Source organism: Panthera leo, chromosome B2 (genome assembly GCF_018350215.1).
Source record: "Panthera leo isolate Ple1 chromosome B2, P.leo_Ple1_pat1.1, whole genome shotgun sequence".
In the NCBI taxonomy this organism is placed as follows: domain Eukaryota; kingdom Metazoa; phylum Chordata; class Mammalia; order Carnivora; family Felidae; genus Panthera; species Panthera leo.
In genome coordinates this window covers 120,522,220-120,540,809 of record NC_056683.1, presented here as the reverse complement: position 1 = coordinate 120,540,809, position 18,590 = coordinate 120,522,220, and the positions used below count along the sequence as shown (strand labels likewise).

At 46.8% G+C, this 18,590-nt stretch overlaps 1 protein-coding gene and 1 long non-coding RNA gene across 4 annotated transcripts; one reads left to right on the top strand and one right to left on the bottom strand.

Moving 5' to 3' along the window:
* Positions 1-772: 772 nt before the first annotated feature.
* On the bottom strand, positions 773-9,403 carry LOC122220401. Its single transcript, XR_006202830.1, has 4 exons — positions 8,810-9,403; positions 7,662-7,716; positions 3,686-3,782; positions 773-1,040 (listed from the first exon to the last, which is right to left on the bottom strand). It is a non-coding gene; the product is annotated as an uncharacterized LOC122220401 (long non-coding RNA).
* Positions 9,404-9,433: 30 nt separating this feature from the next.
* Positions 9,434-17,797, top strand: SGK1 (serum/glucocorticoid regulated kinase 1). Of its 3 annotated transcripts, none has more exons than XM_042939886.1 (12): positions 9,434-9,557; positions 12,403-12,478; positions 12,933-13,008; positions 13,369-13,473; positions 13,579-13,662; positions 13,776-13,907; positions 14,177-14,289; positions 14,638-14,761; positions 15,205-15,300; positions 15,777-15,932; positions 16,038-16,127; positions 16,551-17,797. In XM_042939886.1, exons 1-12 carry the CDS (start codon positions 9,524-9,526, stop codon positions 16,716-16,718), a joined length of 1,254 nt encoding a protein of 417 aa, XP_042795820.1. In that variant the 5' UTR covers positions 9,434-9,523; the 3' UTR covers positions 16,719-17,797. The 3 variants fall into 3 exon arrangements, with proteins under 3 accessions (XP_042795820.1, XP_042795817.1, XP_042795819.1); XM_042939883.1 differs by lacking the exon at positions 9,434-9,557 and adding an exon at positions 10,483-11,359; XM_042939885.1 differs by lacking the exon at positions 9,434-9,557 and adding an exon at positions 12,111-12,260.
* The last annotated feature ends 793 nt before the right edge of the window (positions 17,798-18,590 follow it).

Genomic DNA, 18,590 nt, shown 5'->3' with positions numbered 1-18,590 from the left:
AGATGGCCTTCAGACTTTAGTCGCAACATTAGTTCTCTCCTGGGTCTGCAGCCTGCCCCCCACCCTATAGATTTTGAACTTCACAGCCTCCACAGTCACAGGAGCCAGTTTTTTAAAAATAAACTCTCTCCCTCTCCTCTCTCTCTCTTTCTTTCTCTCTCTGTATATACACACACACACACGTAGACACATATATGTAAATATGCATACACAGAGATACGAAAATATAATTACTTACCAACTTGGTACTTGTGCATGTGCCTCGCCACTCTGACAACCCAACGGTCATTCTGCCGTGGCTGCAGAACTACATGCTAGGCACCTTCATCGAGGCCTTACCGTTGCGTAGAGAAGGATATTTAAATTTTTTTTTCTTAATGTTTTTATTTATTTTTGAGACAGAGAGAGACAGAGCATGAGCAGGGAAGGGGCAGAGAGAGAGGGAGACACAGAATCAGAAGCAGGCTCCAGACTCCGAGCCATCAGCACAGAACCCGATGCAGGGCTCGAACTCATAGACTGTGAGATCATGACCTGAGCCGAAGTCGGACGCTCAACCGACTGAGCCACCCAGGAGCCCCCGAGAAGGATATTTTAAAAGAAAATAAAGTAGGGGCACCTGGGGGCTCAGTAGGTTAAGTGTCTGACTCCTGACTTCAGCTCAGGTCATGATCTCGTGGTCTTGAGACGGAGCCCTGTGTCGGGCTCTGCACTGAGCGTGGAGCCTGCTTGGGATTCCCTTTCCCTCTCTCTCTGCCCCTCTCCTGCTCATGTACACACACACTCTCTCTCTTTCTCAAAATAAATACACATTAAAAAAAAATAAAAGAAAAGAAAGTAGAAGTGTTTTGTAATAAATGTTCATTCAGGCTTTCTGGCAATATGAAGGTTATGAAAGACCTTTGTGATTACAAGATACAAAGCCCTCCATGAGGGACCAGGTTATCCTGTGTGTCCTCAGGCTGGATGAGAGGTTCTGAAGCTCTTGGGGAAAGTCGGTTGAATGATAGAAGTCGAAGATGCTATGACAGCATTCTTTCCTATAAACCAATTCATATGGTGTCATTAATGAAGAGAGTGTTCCCTCCCTTTATTCCTACGTATCTACAAATACAGGTTGACATCTTGCTACCAACATCTACTGAGGATACATCTACTTTTACAGATTCTGTAGGACAATCACAGAATGCTGGGAAGAGACCTGGAGAGCACTGGGCTCTCTCTGTGTCTGAGCTGTGCTACTCTGGGAAAGTTAGCTTGCCATTTCTTTAACCTCTGAACAAAGGGGAGTTCTCCTTAGTTAACGGCCAACGTCTCATGAGTATGATCAGTCCGCACCTGCAAAACCCGGGAGGTTCATGAAAGGAATAGGCCAGAGGGCCTTCACCCAAAAGCAGAAGCAAAGAATCATGGGGCCTAATGGATTCTCATTTTAAAATTCTATTTTAATAGATGGCAAAAAATTAGGGGACAAAGGAGAATTTAGGGAGCAAGTTTAAAAGGAGAGAGAAGAGAGGATACATTTTTCTGACTCATTGGAAGATTATCTGTGGTCCTTGGAATAAGAAGCAACACTGGCATTTTCCCAAGATGGACAGATGAAAGCCTTAGATGGCCCCCCTCCCAATGGTAAGAGTCTCTGCACTTGACAAAGTGTCCATTGAATGTGGTCTGTAAAAAAGAGTATCTACTTCAGTTTTCTTGAAAAATGGTTATTCACTATGATTGTTTAATGACCTCCTTGGACTAAAAGAACAGCCTTGATTTCAAAATCTTCCTTGTACATCATTTATAAAATTTAGTGCTTTGGTTTTCTGAAGGAATTGAGTAGCATAATATGTAATATATAATAAAATACCTAAATTCAAGGGTTTTCTTTTTTGTTTGGTTTGATTTTGTCTTGCTTTTTATAGTGAGGTGTAAAGGGATTGCTAAGAAAACGTACCCTTGATTATGAGATGAAGGGAGGAAAACCACAATTTATTGAGAAACAATTATGTACCCAGCAATATATAAGGGGTATATTATTAAGTCGTTTCATTTATTAAGCACTTCCTTTAGGCCACACACTCTTCCGGGCATCAGGGATACTATGAAGAATAAAACAAATATCATCCCTGTCTTACAGAGGCTACTTTCTAGTGCAAGGAGATAATGAACCCAAGAAAAATGTCAGATAATAAAACTAATATGCAGATCATTGAAATAGGGTGAGTGGCAAAGGATGGCCAGCTGGGTGGTTTAGGTCCATTGTGTAAATGATGTTTACTCTAAGATCCGAATGGCAAGAAGGATCCAGCCATGTGAGCACCAGGAGGAAATCATCCCAGGTGGAGAGCGTGGCATAGACAAAGTCCCAAAGGCAGACACAAGACTGGCTTTGTAAAAGGAACAGAGCCAAGATGGCGTCAGCCTGGAGAACGAAAGAGAGTGGGAAGAGGGAGCTGGAGAAGGGCCTGATTAAAGAATGTTAGGTAGGCAAGAAACATCAATCTCACTCATGTGGTCTAATCTTCAAAGCACTCAACAGTCCAGAGAGACACTTGAGATGTAAATAAGTAAGCCACAAAATCCTTGACTAAAGGCTACCATGAGGGGCAGAAGGGAAGGGCTCCAAAGGAGTAGCCGGGCGCTATTATAGGAGGTGGTTCTGGGCATCCAGAAGTTCCTTTCAGATTTATCTTTTCCCAGATATCACAGCACCGCACAATATTACAGCTACAAGAGGGCTTCCAGCTCATCCCTCACTCGAAAAAGTGGGTATTCTAAATGGTTACACCTGCCCAAGGCTGTCTCTTAATGGCATAGCTGGGTCTTAGAAAAAGTAGAAATATCTGTAAGCTTATCTTTGCTTTTGGGAAGCTATTCAATTCAGCTAAAGAAATGTGGACCATGCCCTCCTTGAGTGTGGCAATGCTGTCCACCTTGGATATCTTTGTTAGATCTAGGACTCAGCACACTGCCTGGCACAAAAGCAGTGCCCCATAGAGGTCTGAAGGACTAAACATAATAGGCCACACACAGGCCTTTGGAGTTTTCTCTTCTTTCCCTGAGGACAGGTGGAACGACCCAGGGAAAGCATCTTCTGTGTTGACTAGCCTTGTAGGACCTGCTTTCAATGACGCCACCCTCTCAATAGGCCCAAACATACATTCTATTGTTTTCCATCCACCTGAGCAACTAAAAACTCCTCTGGGTTAGCTTTTGGCTTACTCTCTGCTCTTTCGATTTAAACTTTAGCCTTTGTTTGATAAACAAGTGTTTATTCGGTTATCAGGGCATCTAGTTCCTTGATCCAACCCATTCTGGAGCATTGTCCATGGGGAGACCAAGAGAGGAGGGAGAAGTCTGAAGAACTAAATGGATCATCTTTTCAGGCCCTTGGTGGAATTGCCATCGCATGGGCCTGTCCTTGGCCCAGCAGATTAAGTGGCTCGTATTCTTCATGTGCTTTAAGCACAGTACATAACCATAGTTGTCGTGATTTGTGGGAGCCATTTGAGTTGTATGATATGTTCTGTTTCTAGTTGTGACATGTGTAGGGTAGGGGTAAGGAACACAGATGTGTCCTATTTTCCATGTGAGATTCCAACTTACTAAATTCTCTATTTCAGTTATTTTTTTTTGCAATTTATTTCAAGTTTTAGTATCCCCATTATACAGATTTTCAAGGTTAAGAGAATACCTTGTCTAAGGCGTCACAGGTAATGAGCCTCAGCTGTAGTGGATTAACGTGGACCACAGGGAGCCCCACCTTCAGCATGTTACTGACACTTCAGAGCCTGTTGAGGAAGGTGACATAAATGTTTATGCAGCTTACATTCAGAGTTGAAATCAAAAGGAAGTTCACTTAGGGCGCCTGGGTGGCTCAGTCTGTTAAGTGTCCTACTTGGGCTGAGATCATGACCTCACGGTTCGAGCCCTGCGTGGGGCTCTGAGCTGGGATCCTGCTTTGGATTCTCTCTCTCTCTCTCTCTCTCTCAAAAATAAACATTAAAAAAAAAGTTAAAAGAAAAAGAAGCTCACTAAACTGCTTTACATTAAAATTATGCCAATCAACCTTCCGCCAACCATCCTGCTCCTGGTTTTCCCATGTTGGTTACTGTTACATTAATGTTATTTTGTCACTGCAATTTGTAGGCAAGTTTCACTGGAAACAATCCCTGATGGGGGGAGTTTCTGTTGTTTCTTCCTAGATTTTTTTTTTTTTTAATTTTTTTTTCAACGTTTTTTATTTATTTTTGGGACAGAGAGAGACAGAGCATGAACGGGGGAGGGGCAGAGAGAGAGGGAGACACAGAATCGGAAACAGGCTCCAGGCTCCGAGCCATCAGCCCAGAGCCTGACGCGGGGCTCGAACTCACGGACCGCGAGATCGTGACCTGGCTGAAGTCGGACGCTTAACCGACTGCGCCACCCAGGCGCCCCTCTTCCTAGATTAATTATAGGGTCAGAACTGGGAGAGATTTGGGGAGACATTCATACTGAGCAAATTGAAGCTTTCAGGTTTCACTTAAGTTTGGCAAAAGATGTCTGCCAGAAATCCAGTCTCCTTATTTGTTCTTGGCATTTATAGAGGAGGGGGGTGAAAGATTGCCCATTATCCGGTCTTCATGTAGGTCACAACCTTAATATGTGTGCCCCAAGAAGGATTCAGCCTGCAAGGAAATTTCAAGCCCTGTGCTGCCTGAATGCCAGGCTGGGCTGTGAGATTTGAGAGGGAGAGTAAGTGCAGGTGTGGACTCCCCATGGATAGAGCCAAGGAAGGAGGTCTGAAGGTCAAAGCTCTCTGGCTTTCCTTGCCTCAATATCTGGCATTTTATCATTACATTTATCATTTCTTAATTCTCTGGTTGAAAATTATTTTTTTAATGTTTATTTATTTTGAGAAAGAGAGAGAGAGAGAGAATGAGAGCGAGTGGGGGAGGGGTAGAGAGAAAGGGTGAGAGGGAATTCCAAGTAGTTTCCATGCTGTCAGCACAGAGTCCAATGCGGGACTTGATCTCACGAACCGTGAGATCGTGATCTGAGCTGAGATCAAGAGCCAGACAACCAAGGTAACCTGAGTTACCCAGGTGCTCTGATAGTTGTTCTTTTTTTTTTTTTTTTTTAATTTTTTTTAAGTTTATTTATTTATTTTTGAGAGAGAGAGACAGACAGTGGGCGGGGGAAGGGCAGAGACAGAGGGAAAGAGAGAATCCCAGGCAGGTTCCACACTGTCAGCATGGAGCCCACTATGGGACTCTAACTCACAAACCATGACATCATGACCTGAGCCAAATCCTGGCGTCAGAAGCTTGCCAACTGAGCCACCCAGGCAGCCTGCGCCCCAATAGTCATTTTTTATTTTTATTTATTGCTCATTCGATCATACTATAGCAGACATTTACAGCATCCCAAAGATGGGGATACGGTGAGTTTTCAGCCTGTCATAGACCCTTTGGCTAGATTGTCATTCCTACCGTGTCAAGAGCGACCACCGGCTTCCTTTCTTTGATTTGTCTCCTGACTGAAGTAAAAAATTCACTACAAAACCATGCCCCCCATCCTCCCACCAACTTTATTGTTAGGCAGATGGGTCTAGAACATTGGAGTCATTTACTGTCTCTGAAAGATTGCCAATCCCCGTGTTAGATTACACCTATGCTTGTCTAATTGTTCATACATCTTCCAACTACATAAATCTCCCATTCCAGTCTCCAATGCTCCCTTACATGTTTGTGCGTGCAAATTTGTTCATTTTTAATGAGCTAGGGGTACTTAAAAAAAAGCAAGTATCCTTTGAAGGATTAAGAGTTGAGTTATGAATCATGTGTTGGTTTGAATGAACTTTCCAAAACACATCGGAATATGTCTCTCTAAAAGCCTTGGTGGAATAATTTTCCTTGTGGCTTTGAATCCCTTCTCAGTCTGGCTCAATCTACCTTCGTGGGGAACTTCCCACCCGGCCCTCCCCATGTGAGCTCATGTTCATCACTGTACCTCCTGCGTCTAGCGGTGTCTGAAGCAGAGTTCTAGAAGAATCTGTTGATCAGGACCAAGGAGCTCCAGCTATATCTAGAGCTATGCTAGACACAAAGATACCTATGCAGGCTAATGCTTGGCAGTCCTTTAAATGAATGCATTTTTAAGACATTATTAATTCCGTGTATATCAGGGTTGGAGAGGGGGAGGCAGAGAAAGGGAGAGACAGATTTGTGCCTCTGGAATCTTTATCTCCCTTGAAAGTGCTATTTTTCCACTGCAGCAGCAACAGCAGCTGTCTACACTGTGCTTGTGTGTAAGGTCTGAATATGGACCATATTTCCACAGCGTTCCAGAGGTGCTAAATAGCACCTGAGAGTTAGTCACTCGTGCTATTTCTTCTGCCTAGCATGACTTTCCTCTCTTGTTCCCAGCTGAATCTTCCAGGATCAGCCCAAACATGATTTCTTTGTGGCGACTTCCCTCGACATGCACATGGGTGCTGCTGCTCCCCGGTAGAACAGTCCTCTCTCCGCTCTCCTGTGGTAGACTGTCCCAACCTCTGTTTTAACACTTATCATGGGGTAACACTCCTCCTGGTGCCTCATCATTCACACGTATGCTCCCCACTGAAAATGACAGCTTCTATGCATCAGATAACTGGATTACTCGTATGTGTGTCCCTTGATCTTAACATTTATACTTACTTAATAAATCCTTATTAAATGCTTGCATGTACAAATGGAAGGTTGGGGGAAGAAGGGAGCAAGGGAGGCAGGGAGGGAAGGAGGGCGAAAGCCAGGGAGCTGGAGAAGGAGAATCAGGTCAATACCTCCTGCGGGCGATTAGCTGAGAGCAGGGCTTTGAGGCAGTTGGCATTAGGGGGAAGGAGGGCAGAAGGCAATATTCCAGGGTTTTCAGGACCACAGCGTGTGCCAGTGCTGTGTGTGGGAAGTGGAGAGGCCCAGCAGTTCACTCCAGTGAGAGAGAGAAGGGTTACAGGAAGGAGATACATTTGGTTCCAAACGCAAGTTTTGATACTTCACAAGTTTGCCTATCTCCGGCTCAACTCCGAAGGAAAGCAACCAAAATTGCTTAATCCTTAATAACTTAAAAGTGCCGTTAGAGAAAACAACCTAAAGCCTCCCTACTAGACAGCTACGTGTATATTAGTTAGCGAAACCCTATTTCAAAGTTCTTAGAGTGTGTAGTCTTGTTTATTCAAAACCGCTGTCTTGGGGCGCCTGGGTGTCTCAGTCTGTTAAGCGTCCGACTTCGGCTCAGGTCATGATCTCGCGGTGCATGAGTTCGAGCCCCGTGTCGGGCTCTGTGCTGACGGCTCAGAGCCTGGAGCCTGTTTCACATTCTGTGTCTCCCTCTCTCTCTGACCTTCCCCCGTTCATGTTCTCTCTCTGTCTCAAAAATAAATAAACGTTAAAAAAAATTAAAAAAAACAAACAAACAAAACCGCTGTCTTGGAAAAGAACTAAGCCCTGCATAAATAAAGGATGTAGTTTGGTGGGTTTTAACAACACTAAACACTATTATTCTAAGTACTGTGTTCTTCTCTTAGTCATCTATTCGATCACATTCTCATCTTCTTTATGCATTTCACTTTTGACAATTATGAATACAGAACATAATAATCACTATAGAACCTGTGATCTATAGACATTTAACCACTACTAATTACTTACCTATAATAGCCATTATGAATAAACTCATTTTTTATCATTTTCTGTTTGACGAATACTGTAAGGAAAAAACAAAAGGCATGCGCTCGGTGATGATCTTTAGCAGAAACTGATTGACTTAGTTGCTCTCTGGAGTAATAATTATGGTTTTGGGTGTTTCCGTGTAATTACATTGGTGATGCTCCAGGAAAAGGATTCTATGAGGATCAATGAATAAATCAATACGTATGGGAACCTAAACTGTGCACAAGATTGTTCTAGAATATTTGGCACTTTGGACAATGCAAAACAATTGTATTGCCCTATTATCGTGGAAGGTATTGTATCTAAGGAATGAAAAGACTGTACATCTAGCGGAGACATTTAAGAAGCAGCCCAGGAGGGGCTATAACTAGGTCCTTGTAAAAATATTTTCAAAATATTTACTTCACTATGTAGAGAAATATCAGGAATTTCCTTCCTGAACCCTCAAATTAAATGAAAAGGGTCATATCTTAGCAAAGCCTTCAGGTTTTAGTATTTACAGCCCCTCACGAAGGAAAATTAAAGTAGAACTAAAATGATTTTTCTGAAGCATGAAAATACACATGCACTGGAAAATGATTTGTTTCAGTGCAAACTTTACATCTGGGTGAATCATTTCCATTTGAGTGTTTTGATTGCAGTTTCCCCACTATGAGGCGTAAATGAGATTACTGGCTTGGGGGAGTGGGAAGGTAATTAGCCTATCTCCTATCAAGCCTTCTATATTTTCTGTGACTGCACAAGGTGTTACAGAGAAACTCTCTGGAACTGATTAAACCTCAGGAGAAGTGGGGGGAAATCATGCACTCCAGAGCGGTTCTCGCAGAGAACGCGATCGCCCTCTGGGTTGCATTTACAAGCTGAATTTGGTGACTCAACTCTGGCCACTTCGCCACCAGGGAGTAAGAGGAAAGGGGCCGGATTCCTCCCGGTAGGAAGACTACCGGGACCAAAGAAAGAGGCTGGCGACGGGAAGGAAGAACAGACGAAGCGTTTGAATAGCGACCACAGGGCAACCCTAAAGCCAGTGCATAGTTAACAGGCGCGCGTCACGCACCGTTCCCTCGTCTACCTCCCCCCCCCCTCCCCCCCACCGCATACCCCATCCACCCGCCGCTGTGTGTCACCTTCCTGTTCGGAAGTCTTCGTAGGTTGCTGGGACAGAACTGGGGGCGCCTGCTCCACCCTTCAGGTATCCGGTTGGAAGAAAAGCCAGTCTCAACAACTTGATTCTCTACGTTAAATGATAAGTTTAGCAGACCGTCCGTCTCCAAGCGCCGAACATTAGGGTAGGGGGAGGAAGGAGAACATCAGACGTCCTTTTTCTGTTCCAACCACAAATCATATGGTTGTGCCTCTTCTCTCTTCCACTTAGAGCCCTCTAACTTGAATTCCACGTTCTTCTTGGAATGCATGTGGCAGAGCTTCTTTGAAAAAAAAAAAAAAATGATCCCCGTGCATGTGTTTTGAATCTTTTTTTTTTTTTTTCTGGACTGATTTGTGATGATCATCAGTCCAGTTACATTTCTTGTGTGTCTTGCTGGGGGTGTAATAAACTCAGGACGCTGATGACTGTAATTTTCTGAGTGATGTTGCAATGGAGAGAATAAACGGCCCAGTGTTGAACTTTGCAGCTTGCTCCCTTCCTGTATGTAAATTGCCTTTATATAAAGTGGGGTGCATAACAGAGCAGGACAGCTGCCTCTGACTCCTGCTCCCTATCATCTCAGCTTCCAGCCTTATCAGGCACACAGCAGGGAGACTATTCCAACCATAACTGAGCTCTACCTTCAGCCTCCAGAAAGTAATCCCCAACGTTCACATCCTAGGCAACCTGAAGAATGAAAGAGGAAGCTATAAAATCCCCTTTGAAAGGTTGGTGTGATTTTATTGCTATAATTTGGAGGGAATGGAGAAAACGAAGACGCTTTAGAGGATCTGAGATTACTTGGCCTACAGAAGGCGTGGGGTTGGAGTCGCAGGGGAGGGTCTCTGATAAAAGTTTACTCAACTCCGTGCTTTAAGAACAAACACGCAGAAATCTTGGTACAGGTCGGTGTTTCCGGACAATCTGTGCCAAATTTGCTGTCTTCAAGGGGGACGGAATGGTGTGGGAGCAGGCTAGTTGGAGTGGAACCCGACGCGGGGGGGGCACTGGCAGTAACAAAGTCATATTCTATGAAGGATCCATGGAAAAGGAAGCAGTAATGGGCCACTTAAACCGTGAATTGGAGTTTCCTAAACCTTGCTTTAGATTGGAGCATCAATTTCAGGCATCTCAGGCATCGAGAAGTGTTTTAAAGAGTGGGTCCCAGGCAAAATTTCCCAGCCAGTCTCTGGCAGAGAGAATGTGTGTTCCCTTCCCAGTTTGGGGCTGTTGCCACTGAGCAAACCAAGCAGCAGCTGAGGCTACAGGTCATATTAGGGCAAATGAGGTGCTTGTGCCTGCAAAACAAATCCCTGCCCGGGACGAAAGAAAAAAAACCGCTTCACAGGCTATTCTTGGTTTGACAGCTGGTATTTCGGAGTGTGTCAGACCCAGTATGTAACTCAAAAATGGCAGGGCCCTTGGCAGTGAGGGGTCACGGCAGGGCAGCCGCGGCCAGCACCAGCAAGTGCCAGGTACCCGGCCCTACAAACCTTAGTTCCCTGCAGCCGCCTCCCGCTCCCGGCCCAGTCGCTGTGCTCTCGGCTTCCCCGCCAGCGCTGGCCCGCGTCCCCGCGCCGGCGGTAGGGCTGCAGCAGCGCCCAGGCATCTCCCAGCGGCGGGGTTACTGGAAGGCACCGCGCCGCTGCTCTGCAGGGCCTTCCCCTCTCTCCACTGCTCTCTGGAGAGCGGACACCCGGCTAATCTTTCACGCGTCCACGAGTCCCCGTTTACCTGGGACTCGAGAGAAAGAGCAAGGTGGTTAAACTGTAAGAAGACTCCCGGGTCAGCGCTGAAATAAACCGGAGGAGGGGTAGGGAAGACGAGGACAGACTAAGGGTGTTTAAGACGATGTAATGCGACCTAGCGGAGTTTTCAGGTGGGAGAGCGGGACAGGGAATCCGGGAGTCGCCGATGCCCGGGGTCACGCCAGGTCGGCGCCTTGCGCGGAGCCACCGCTCCCCTAACGTGCCACTACCTCACGTGTTCATGGCGTGGCGGAGATTAAAGATGCAAGAAAAATTACATGCGGAACGGACAGAATGTTCTCAAAGATTAGAGGAGGAAAAAAAAGTGAAATGCAGATTGTACTTTTTTTTTTCCCTTTAGTGCAGAGACGAATTTTATTTCCGCCCCCTCCCCTACACATTCCTGACCTCTCCCTCCCCCTTCCCTCTTTCTTTCCTTCCTTCCTCCGCTTCCAAGTTCTGGGATTTTGCAGCCTTGCTTGGCTTTGGCCAAAAGCACAAAAAAGGCGTTTTCGGAAGCGGCTCGGCCGTGCACAAGGGCCATTTGTTTGTTTTGGGTCTCGGGGCAGGAAATCTTGCCCAGCCTGAGTCACGGCGGCTCCTTCAAGGAAACGTCAGTGTTCTCCTGTCGCCCTCGCCCGCTGCGCGCCGGCCGCCGCTGCCCATGGGGGAGATGCAGGGCGCGCTGGCCAGGGCCCGTCTCGAGTCCCTGCTTCGGCCCCGCCACAAAAAGAGGGCCGAGGCGCAGAAACGCAGCGAGTCCTTCCTGCTGACCGGCCTGGGTAAGCGCCGCGGCCGCCACGCGGGGACCGTCCCGCTCCGCCGCTAGTCGCTCGGCTCGGGCGAGAGGGGCCGGGGGTGGGTGCTCGTCCTCAGGGTGGAGGGACCGAGGCCGGCCGAGGGGGCGGCGGGAGCGGGGGACGCGCCGGGCGCCCCGGCCCCACGGCGACCCCGCAGATCAGGGCGCGCGGGGCCGCCCTCGGCACAGAGACACCTCGGGCGGGTTGTGCGCGGCCGCCGGCCGGGGGCTGCTAGGCTGCCGGCGGGGGTGGGGGGGGGGGAACGGCCGGCTTCGGGACCCGGAGGGGATCGCCAGTGAGGGTGTGACAAACCAGAGCGGGCACAGAGCCACCGGCTCGCCGCGCGCCGGGCGGAAAGCGCCCCAGTGCCGCGACTCTGATTTCCCAGCCGGGTGGAATAAATGAGAAGGGTGGAAAATTACCCCGGGCTCTCCCTGCCCCCGCCCCCTCCGCCTGCGGTTTCCCTCTGTCCCGCGGGGTCGCTGAAAGAGGCAGATAACAGCCCGGCGGCCGGGCCTCCCGGGCAGTCCCCGCGCCCCCCGCCCCCGCCGGGAGGGCTTGCCCTCCCGCCCGGGACCGAACCGCTCGCCACCGCCAGCCACACGGCGGTCGGGTGGGCCGCGCGGCCGCCGGGGGCGGGGCCGGGGGCGGGGCTAGGGCGGGGCCGGGCGGCGCCGCTTCCTCATTGTGGCGTGAGCCCCGCCCCGCGGCGGCTCGGGGCTTATAAAGTCGGCGGCGCCGCGCGCGCCCAGTGTTGGCTGAGCTGGTGTCTCCTCTGTAACGTCTCGCTGTGCTCTCTCTGCGGAGATGACGGTGAAAACCGAGGCTGCTAGGGGCACCCTCACTTACTCCAGAATGAGGGGAATGGTAGCAATTCTCATCGGTGAGTGTAGGAATTATACGGGACTTCTAGGATGTGCGAAGTGGAAACTTTTTTAAGGTCACGCATCAAATAAATCAGTGTGTGTGGCGTCGGCCGTTGCGAAGCCATCTAGACTTTTATTTATTTCTCCTTTAATTCACAGCTTTCATGAAACAGAGGAGGATGGGCCTGAACGACTTTATTCAGAAGATTGCCAATAACTCCTACGCATGCAAACAGTAAGTTTGGGGGAGGACTGGGGGAAATAAAAAATAAGTAGCCTAGCTTGTTTATCAGCAGTGAAGACACACTCTCGTCGGGGTGTCGATCAGGAAGCCGAAGACTTCCCCGAGGGTGGGATCCCTTTTCTCTCTCCAAATCCAGTTTAGAACATTTTAAATATTAAAACTAATTTGCTGATTTGGCCTGGAAGAGAGAGCTGCAAGGTGAAAATTTTCCTGTTTGCCTAATTCACCCCGTTTCCATGAAAAACAGCCCTCATCGCTGTATTTGAAGTGGGCTTATTATTTTCTTTGGCTATTATTTTCTTTAACTGAGTCATTTATTTGGGTGGTTTTAAGTTTAAACACTCGGACCTGTCCGGGAAAGTCGAGCCCGAACCTTAACTACTGGTGTCGGTGTGCCCCCTTGCGACGAGTCTAGGAGGTTCTCAAGTTGTTCCTTTCTCTGCAGCCCTGAAGTTCAGTCCATTTTGAAAATCTCCCAACCTCAGGAGCCTGAGCTTATGAATGCCAACCCTTCTCCTCCAGTAAGTATTCTCTATTTGTGATGCTTCTGTGGAGGCATCTTGTAAATGAGTCAGTTAGTATTCCTACCGTGATGGATTAAAATAGCATTTTCTAGAAATTAGTCTCAAGGCAGGGATGCCTCAGTTAATGGCATAACAAGTGACATAAGCACCTAAGTATTGAGTCAGTGCAGTATTTTAAAAGGCATGTTGCATAAAATTTTTATCTGGTTACAACATTACTGTGTACCATTTGCACACTCCCATATGAAATATTACTGTGTACGGATGAAAAGTAGTTTTGATTGTATTTAGGATGTATGGTGATTGTTGTTCTTCCTTTGAGGCAAGGCTATTAAAAGAAAACGTTTTCTTTTCCAGCCAAGTCCCTCTCAGCAAATCAACCTTGGCCCGTCGTCCAATCCTCATGCTAAACCATCTGACTTTCACTTCTTGAAAGTGATTGGCAAAGGCAGTTTTGGAAAGGTAATTTCAGATCTGAAGACCTCATTTTTGATAGTCTTTCATGCATTCGTCTGACATTCTCAGTGGATGCAGGCAGCAAAATGACTTTTTGAATTGAAATTTCAGGTTCTTCTAGCAAGACACAAAGCAGAAGAAGCATTCTATGCAGTCAAAGTTTTACAGAAGAAAGCGATTCTGAAAAAGAAGGAGGTATGAAATGTGATGGATTGCAGTTGGAGATAGACATTCACTGGGTGGTTTTACCTTAGAATTTTGGTACCACGTTGAAATTTGCCACTAAATCCTAATTGTCCTTTTTCTAGGAAAAGCATATTATGTCGGAACGGAATGTTCTACTGAAGAATGTAAAACACCCTTTCCTGGTGGGCCTTCACTTCTCTTTCCAGACCGCTGACAAATTGTACTTTGTCCTCGACTATATTAATGGTGGAGAGGTGAGCGGCGGGAACGGGAACTAACCTTTGGGTGTCTGTGCATCGCATTCTTGTTTCCAGTTTGAGAGGAGAGAGAGGTTTTAAATGACATTTAGGGGGGAAAAGTTACCAGAATTAGCATTTCCTTTAACCTGAGAGTTTCATATAGTTAAGAGACTATTTAGGGCCGCTTCCTGCAATTGTTCTCTTTAGCTATATATGTCAAGTCTAATGAAATGCATTGTTACCAAGCCTTGGCAACCCAGCTGACCTTGTCCCGTCTCCTGCAGTTGTTTTACCATCTTCAGAGGGAACGTTGCTTCCTGGAACCACGGGCTCGTTTCTACGCTGCTGAAATAGCCAGTGCCTTGGGTTACCTGCACTCTCTGAACATCGTTTATAGGTGAGCTGCAGAGCCCTCAAGGTTACCTTCCTGGGTACAAAGAAGACATAGCCCTAGCCTTTGACGGAGCCTTAAAATAATTTGTATTTACGTACAGCTTGGTCACCTAAAACCGGATACCCCAGCATGTGAGCCGCCTTGACTCCGTGCCACGAGGGAACCGGCCAGCTAGGATTGTGCCTAATCCAGAATAGATTAGCAGAACAAGGACTCCCTTTTTGTATTCACTGTACACCCTCAGTGAATTGAAAATGCTTCTAATACCCCAAGCTATTATTTTCCCAGAGGATTTCTTATGAAGTGAAATTAACTTACACAACTACTTTTTTTTTTTTTTTTTCCTTGCAGAGACTTAAAACCAGAGAATATTTTGCTGGATTCACAGGGACACATTGTCCTTACTGACTTTGGGCTCTGCAAGGAGAACATCGAACACAATGGCACAACATCCACCTTCTGTGGCACGCCCGAGGTAAGAGCGCTCTTGATTGGGGGACTGGTCTGTGCCCCTCCTTCCAGGGGGAGGCAAGTGCAATAATACTTAAACTACCAGAAGAGTAGATCATTCTCAGAGATTTCTCAGTCCCGTTCAGCGCAAGTAAAACACATTTGCTGTTTGATGCAGCATGGGAAATCCCAAGGCCTCATGTTGCTTTCATTAAGACAAGCTGTTTGCAAAAACCATGGCCTAAAAGGTTTTCAGTTCCCAAGTAGGATAATCTGCTGGGTGCCCAACAGCTTCCTAAACATCAGTACAGCTAACTGGCCCGTCAGCCTCTTTACCAGGAAGTAACGTAAAGGCATGTGTCCTGCGGGTGGACCCAGGGTCTCTCGGCCCTCTCAAAGTGCATGCCTGGTCTTGGGATTCCTGGTTTTGCGGACTCCTGAACACTGTTGTCCTGCTTTGTGTTTCAGTATCTTGCACCTGAGGTGCTTCATAAGCAGCCTTACGACAGGACCGTGGACTGGTGGTGCCTGGGGGCCGTCTTATATGAGATGCTGTATGGCCTGGTGAGTAGCACGTTGAGAGTCATGGACTATGGCCCTGGCTTGATAATGCTCCCCAGAACGTAGTCCTCTTGAAACCCAGACTTACCTGGGCACACAAGTCCCATCTGGTCATTGTGTCTTGCCCTTTATGAATAACCTTATCAGATGCTGATAAGAGAAGCCAAATGGTTATTTTATAGGTGTTTTAGAGCAAGCTCTTAGTGAATTTTTTTTTTTTTTTTTTTTTTTTTTTTTTTTTTTTGGTAAACTCGCATTTTCCAGATATGACCACACTTAACCTGCGTGAGGAAAAATGTGGCTTATTAATGTCTCCTCTCTGATGAGGACTGCGAAACAGACAGTGAAAAATCCAGGGCAGAAAAACCCCATTAAGGGAAGGGTTTTGTCGAATCTAGCGTACCACACTGCATTTCTCTCTTGGTAATGTCTGCTGTACCAGACCCCCGATTAAGCGCTGATTTCCCCTGTTCTTTCAGCCTCCTTTTTATAGCCGAAACACAGCTGAGATGTACGACAACATTCTGAACAAGCCCCTCCAGCTGAAGCCCAACATTACCAATTCTGCCAGACACCTTCTGGAGGGCCTCCTGCAGAAGGACAGGACCAAGAGGCTGGGTGCCCAGGACGACTTTGTGAGTGCCTTCTCCCTGTTCTGGGCGGGCTGGGAAGCGCCCTAGACCTCACTGCCCTTCTCGAATTCCACCTGTCTAACTTAACCTCCTGTTTCTTCTCGGCAGATGGAGATTAAGAATCACGTCTTCTTCTCCCTAATTAACTGGGACGATCTCATTAACAAGAAGATTACTCCCCCTTTTAACCCAAATGTGGTGAGTGTCTCTTTCTGCCAAGTATAGGAGGGCCCAAAGGGCATTTCTTTAAGTCAGAGGCTGTGGTGGTGGAGGGGAGGGCCCTCAAGGAACAACTTGGCGGGTCCTTTATTCACAAACCACAACCTTCCCTAGGTGAAAAGTGGAATTTTTGTCCCAGCCAAGCTAACATCACTTCTCACCACAGCTCCCAATTCAAGTACCAAAAGCTAAAAAGCGAGCACCCTCCGCCTTATTTAAACTTTGTGTGGCCTTTGGCTTCTGTGCTTGAAACGGATGGCTATTACGGGAGTTTCCATAGAGTGCCCTGAAGAGTCGAGCTCCGGGATTTAAAGCCCAAATGAGGATTTCCCTGCCCTGTACCCACCGTGAATTCTTGACGCTGAGTGTTTTGTTTTGTTTTGTTTTGTTTTCCTGCCACAGAGTGGACCTAGTGACCTGAGGCACTTTGATCCTGAATTTACCGAAGAGCCGGTCCCCAGCTCCATTGGCAGGTCCCCTGACAGCATCCTGCTCACAGCCAGCGTCAAGGAAGCGGCCGAGGCCTTCCTAGGCTTTTCCTACGCACCCCCTGTGGACTCTTTCCTCTGAACGGTCCCAGGGTTGGTCGTGAAGGATTCGTGTGTGTGTGTGTGTGTGTGTGTGTTAAGTGTTCTAGTTAGCCTTCTGGCGGGGCCGCCAGCTGACAGGACGTCTTAAAAGAGAATTTGCACATCTCTGGAAGCTTGCACGTCTTGGCAATCTCATTGCACACTGTTCGCCGGAAGCTTTTCGAAGAGCACATCCTCCTCTCAGTGAGCTCATGAGGTTTTCATTTTTATTCTTCCTTCCAACATGGTGCTATCTCTGCAGTGAGCGTTTGCGTGCCGCCGTAGACAGAGGCAGTGGTCTTATTAGGACGATGCAGCTCTAAGGAGGGTTTTCTGAGGGTCTGTCTGGGCCGTGATGTCGAATCTGATGAAATGTGCCTTTTCTGATGAGATCGTGTTAGCTCCAAAGCTTTTCCTGTTGCAGAGTGTTTCAGTTCTTTTTTTTTTTTTCCCCCCTCCCCTTGTGGATTTACTGTGTGAACAGTGGTATGAATGTGGTATGCTTGATCACAGGTGGATTTCGTTATAAGCATCAATGTGACACTTGCAGGACACTACAATGTGGGACATTGTTTGTTTCTTCCATATTTGGAAGATAAATTTATGTGTAGACCGTTTTTTTCTTCTGTAAGATACAGCTAATAACTAAAATTTATTGAAAATGGTCTTGCAATGACTTGTATCCAGATGCTTAAAGAAAGCATTGCTGCTACAAATATTTCTATTTTTAGAAAGGGTTTTTATGGACCAATGCCCCAGTTGTCGGTCAAAGCCTGGTATTTTCATTGTTTAAAATGTCACCTGTAAAATGGGCATTATTTATGTTCCTCCTTTTTTTTTTTTTTTGCATTCCTGATAACTGTATGTATTGTATAAAGACAGTCTGTACATTGGGTTATAACACTAGTATATTTAAACTTACAGGCTTATTTGTAATGTAAACCACCATCTTAATGTACTGTAATTAACATGGTTATAATATGTACAATTCTTCCCCCCCCCTCCCCACCACACAACTTTTTTTGTGTGCGATAAACCAACTTTGGTTTGCAATAAAACCTTGAAAAATATTTACATAAATTGTGTCACGTGTGTTATTTCTGTATATCTTGGTTGCGGGGGGAGGGTAAGCAATAATGGGTCCATTTAAAATTGTAAAACCTGGGAAATGTTCCTGTAACTTCCAGCTCGGTGGTTTGCTTCCAAGAGCGTCAGGTTCAGACTCCAGGGGGCTACAGAGTGGTCTTACGATGTCAGTCGTTCATAAACCCATCCAAATAAATCCTTTTCCATAGACAAATGCATTTCACAAGGAAACCACGAAGCAATGTTCCCTGTATTTATTGCCTACCCTACGAAGTTGGCTGTTGGTCCTGACATTTGGTTTGCCTGGCAGGTAATTCTTTCAACAAATAATCTGGGCCAGGCGCTGCTCTGAATGCTGGGGATATAGCAGTGGGCAAAGCAGACAAATCTCTGCCCTTACAGAGCCTAATAGGGAAGATGCTTTTTCAATAAAGCAGTTTGTTGAAATGGAAGTCAAGATAATAGTCTGCAAGTAGAATGCCACTCAAGAGGGTGAGGATGTCTGTCCTGAACGACTGTGTCCCCAAGAAGCTGAGCTGGCCGAAGCTGAGAGCACCAAGAGCTGAATGGAGTACCGTGCCAGCTCAGAGAAGGACCCCCAAGGAGCCAGTCCCTGGCACAGGCCAGAAGCCTCTTAAGCCTGTGTGTACCCGGCAGTGCACGGGCCCAGCTGACTCTGGGTCTGGGGTGTAGACCCCCATGCTCTGGGTCTGGGGTGTAGAGGCCATTCCTAAGGCTCATACCGCTGGAATATCTACTGTAGAAGAGGGAAAGATATGAAGATACT

Excerpts from the sequence above, each read along its gene's own strand:
- SGK1 (XM_042939883.1), top strand. The coding sequence starts at position 11,242 with ATGGGGGAGATGCAGGGCGCGCTGGCCAGGGCCCGTCTCGAGTCCCTG. Across the intron at positions 13,009-13,368 it reads ATGCCAACCCTTCTCCTCCA|CCAAGTCCCTCTCAGCAAAT; the intron begins GTAAGTATTCTC and ends TTTCTTTTCCAG. Across the intron at positions 14,762-15,204 it reads CCTTCTGTGGCACGCCCGAG|TATCTTGCACCTGAGGTGCT; the intron begins GTAAGAGCGCTC and ends TTTGTGTTTCAG.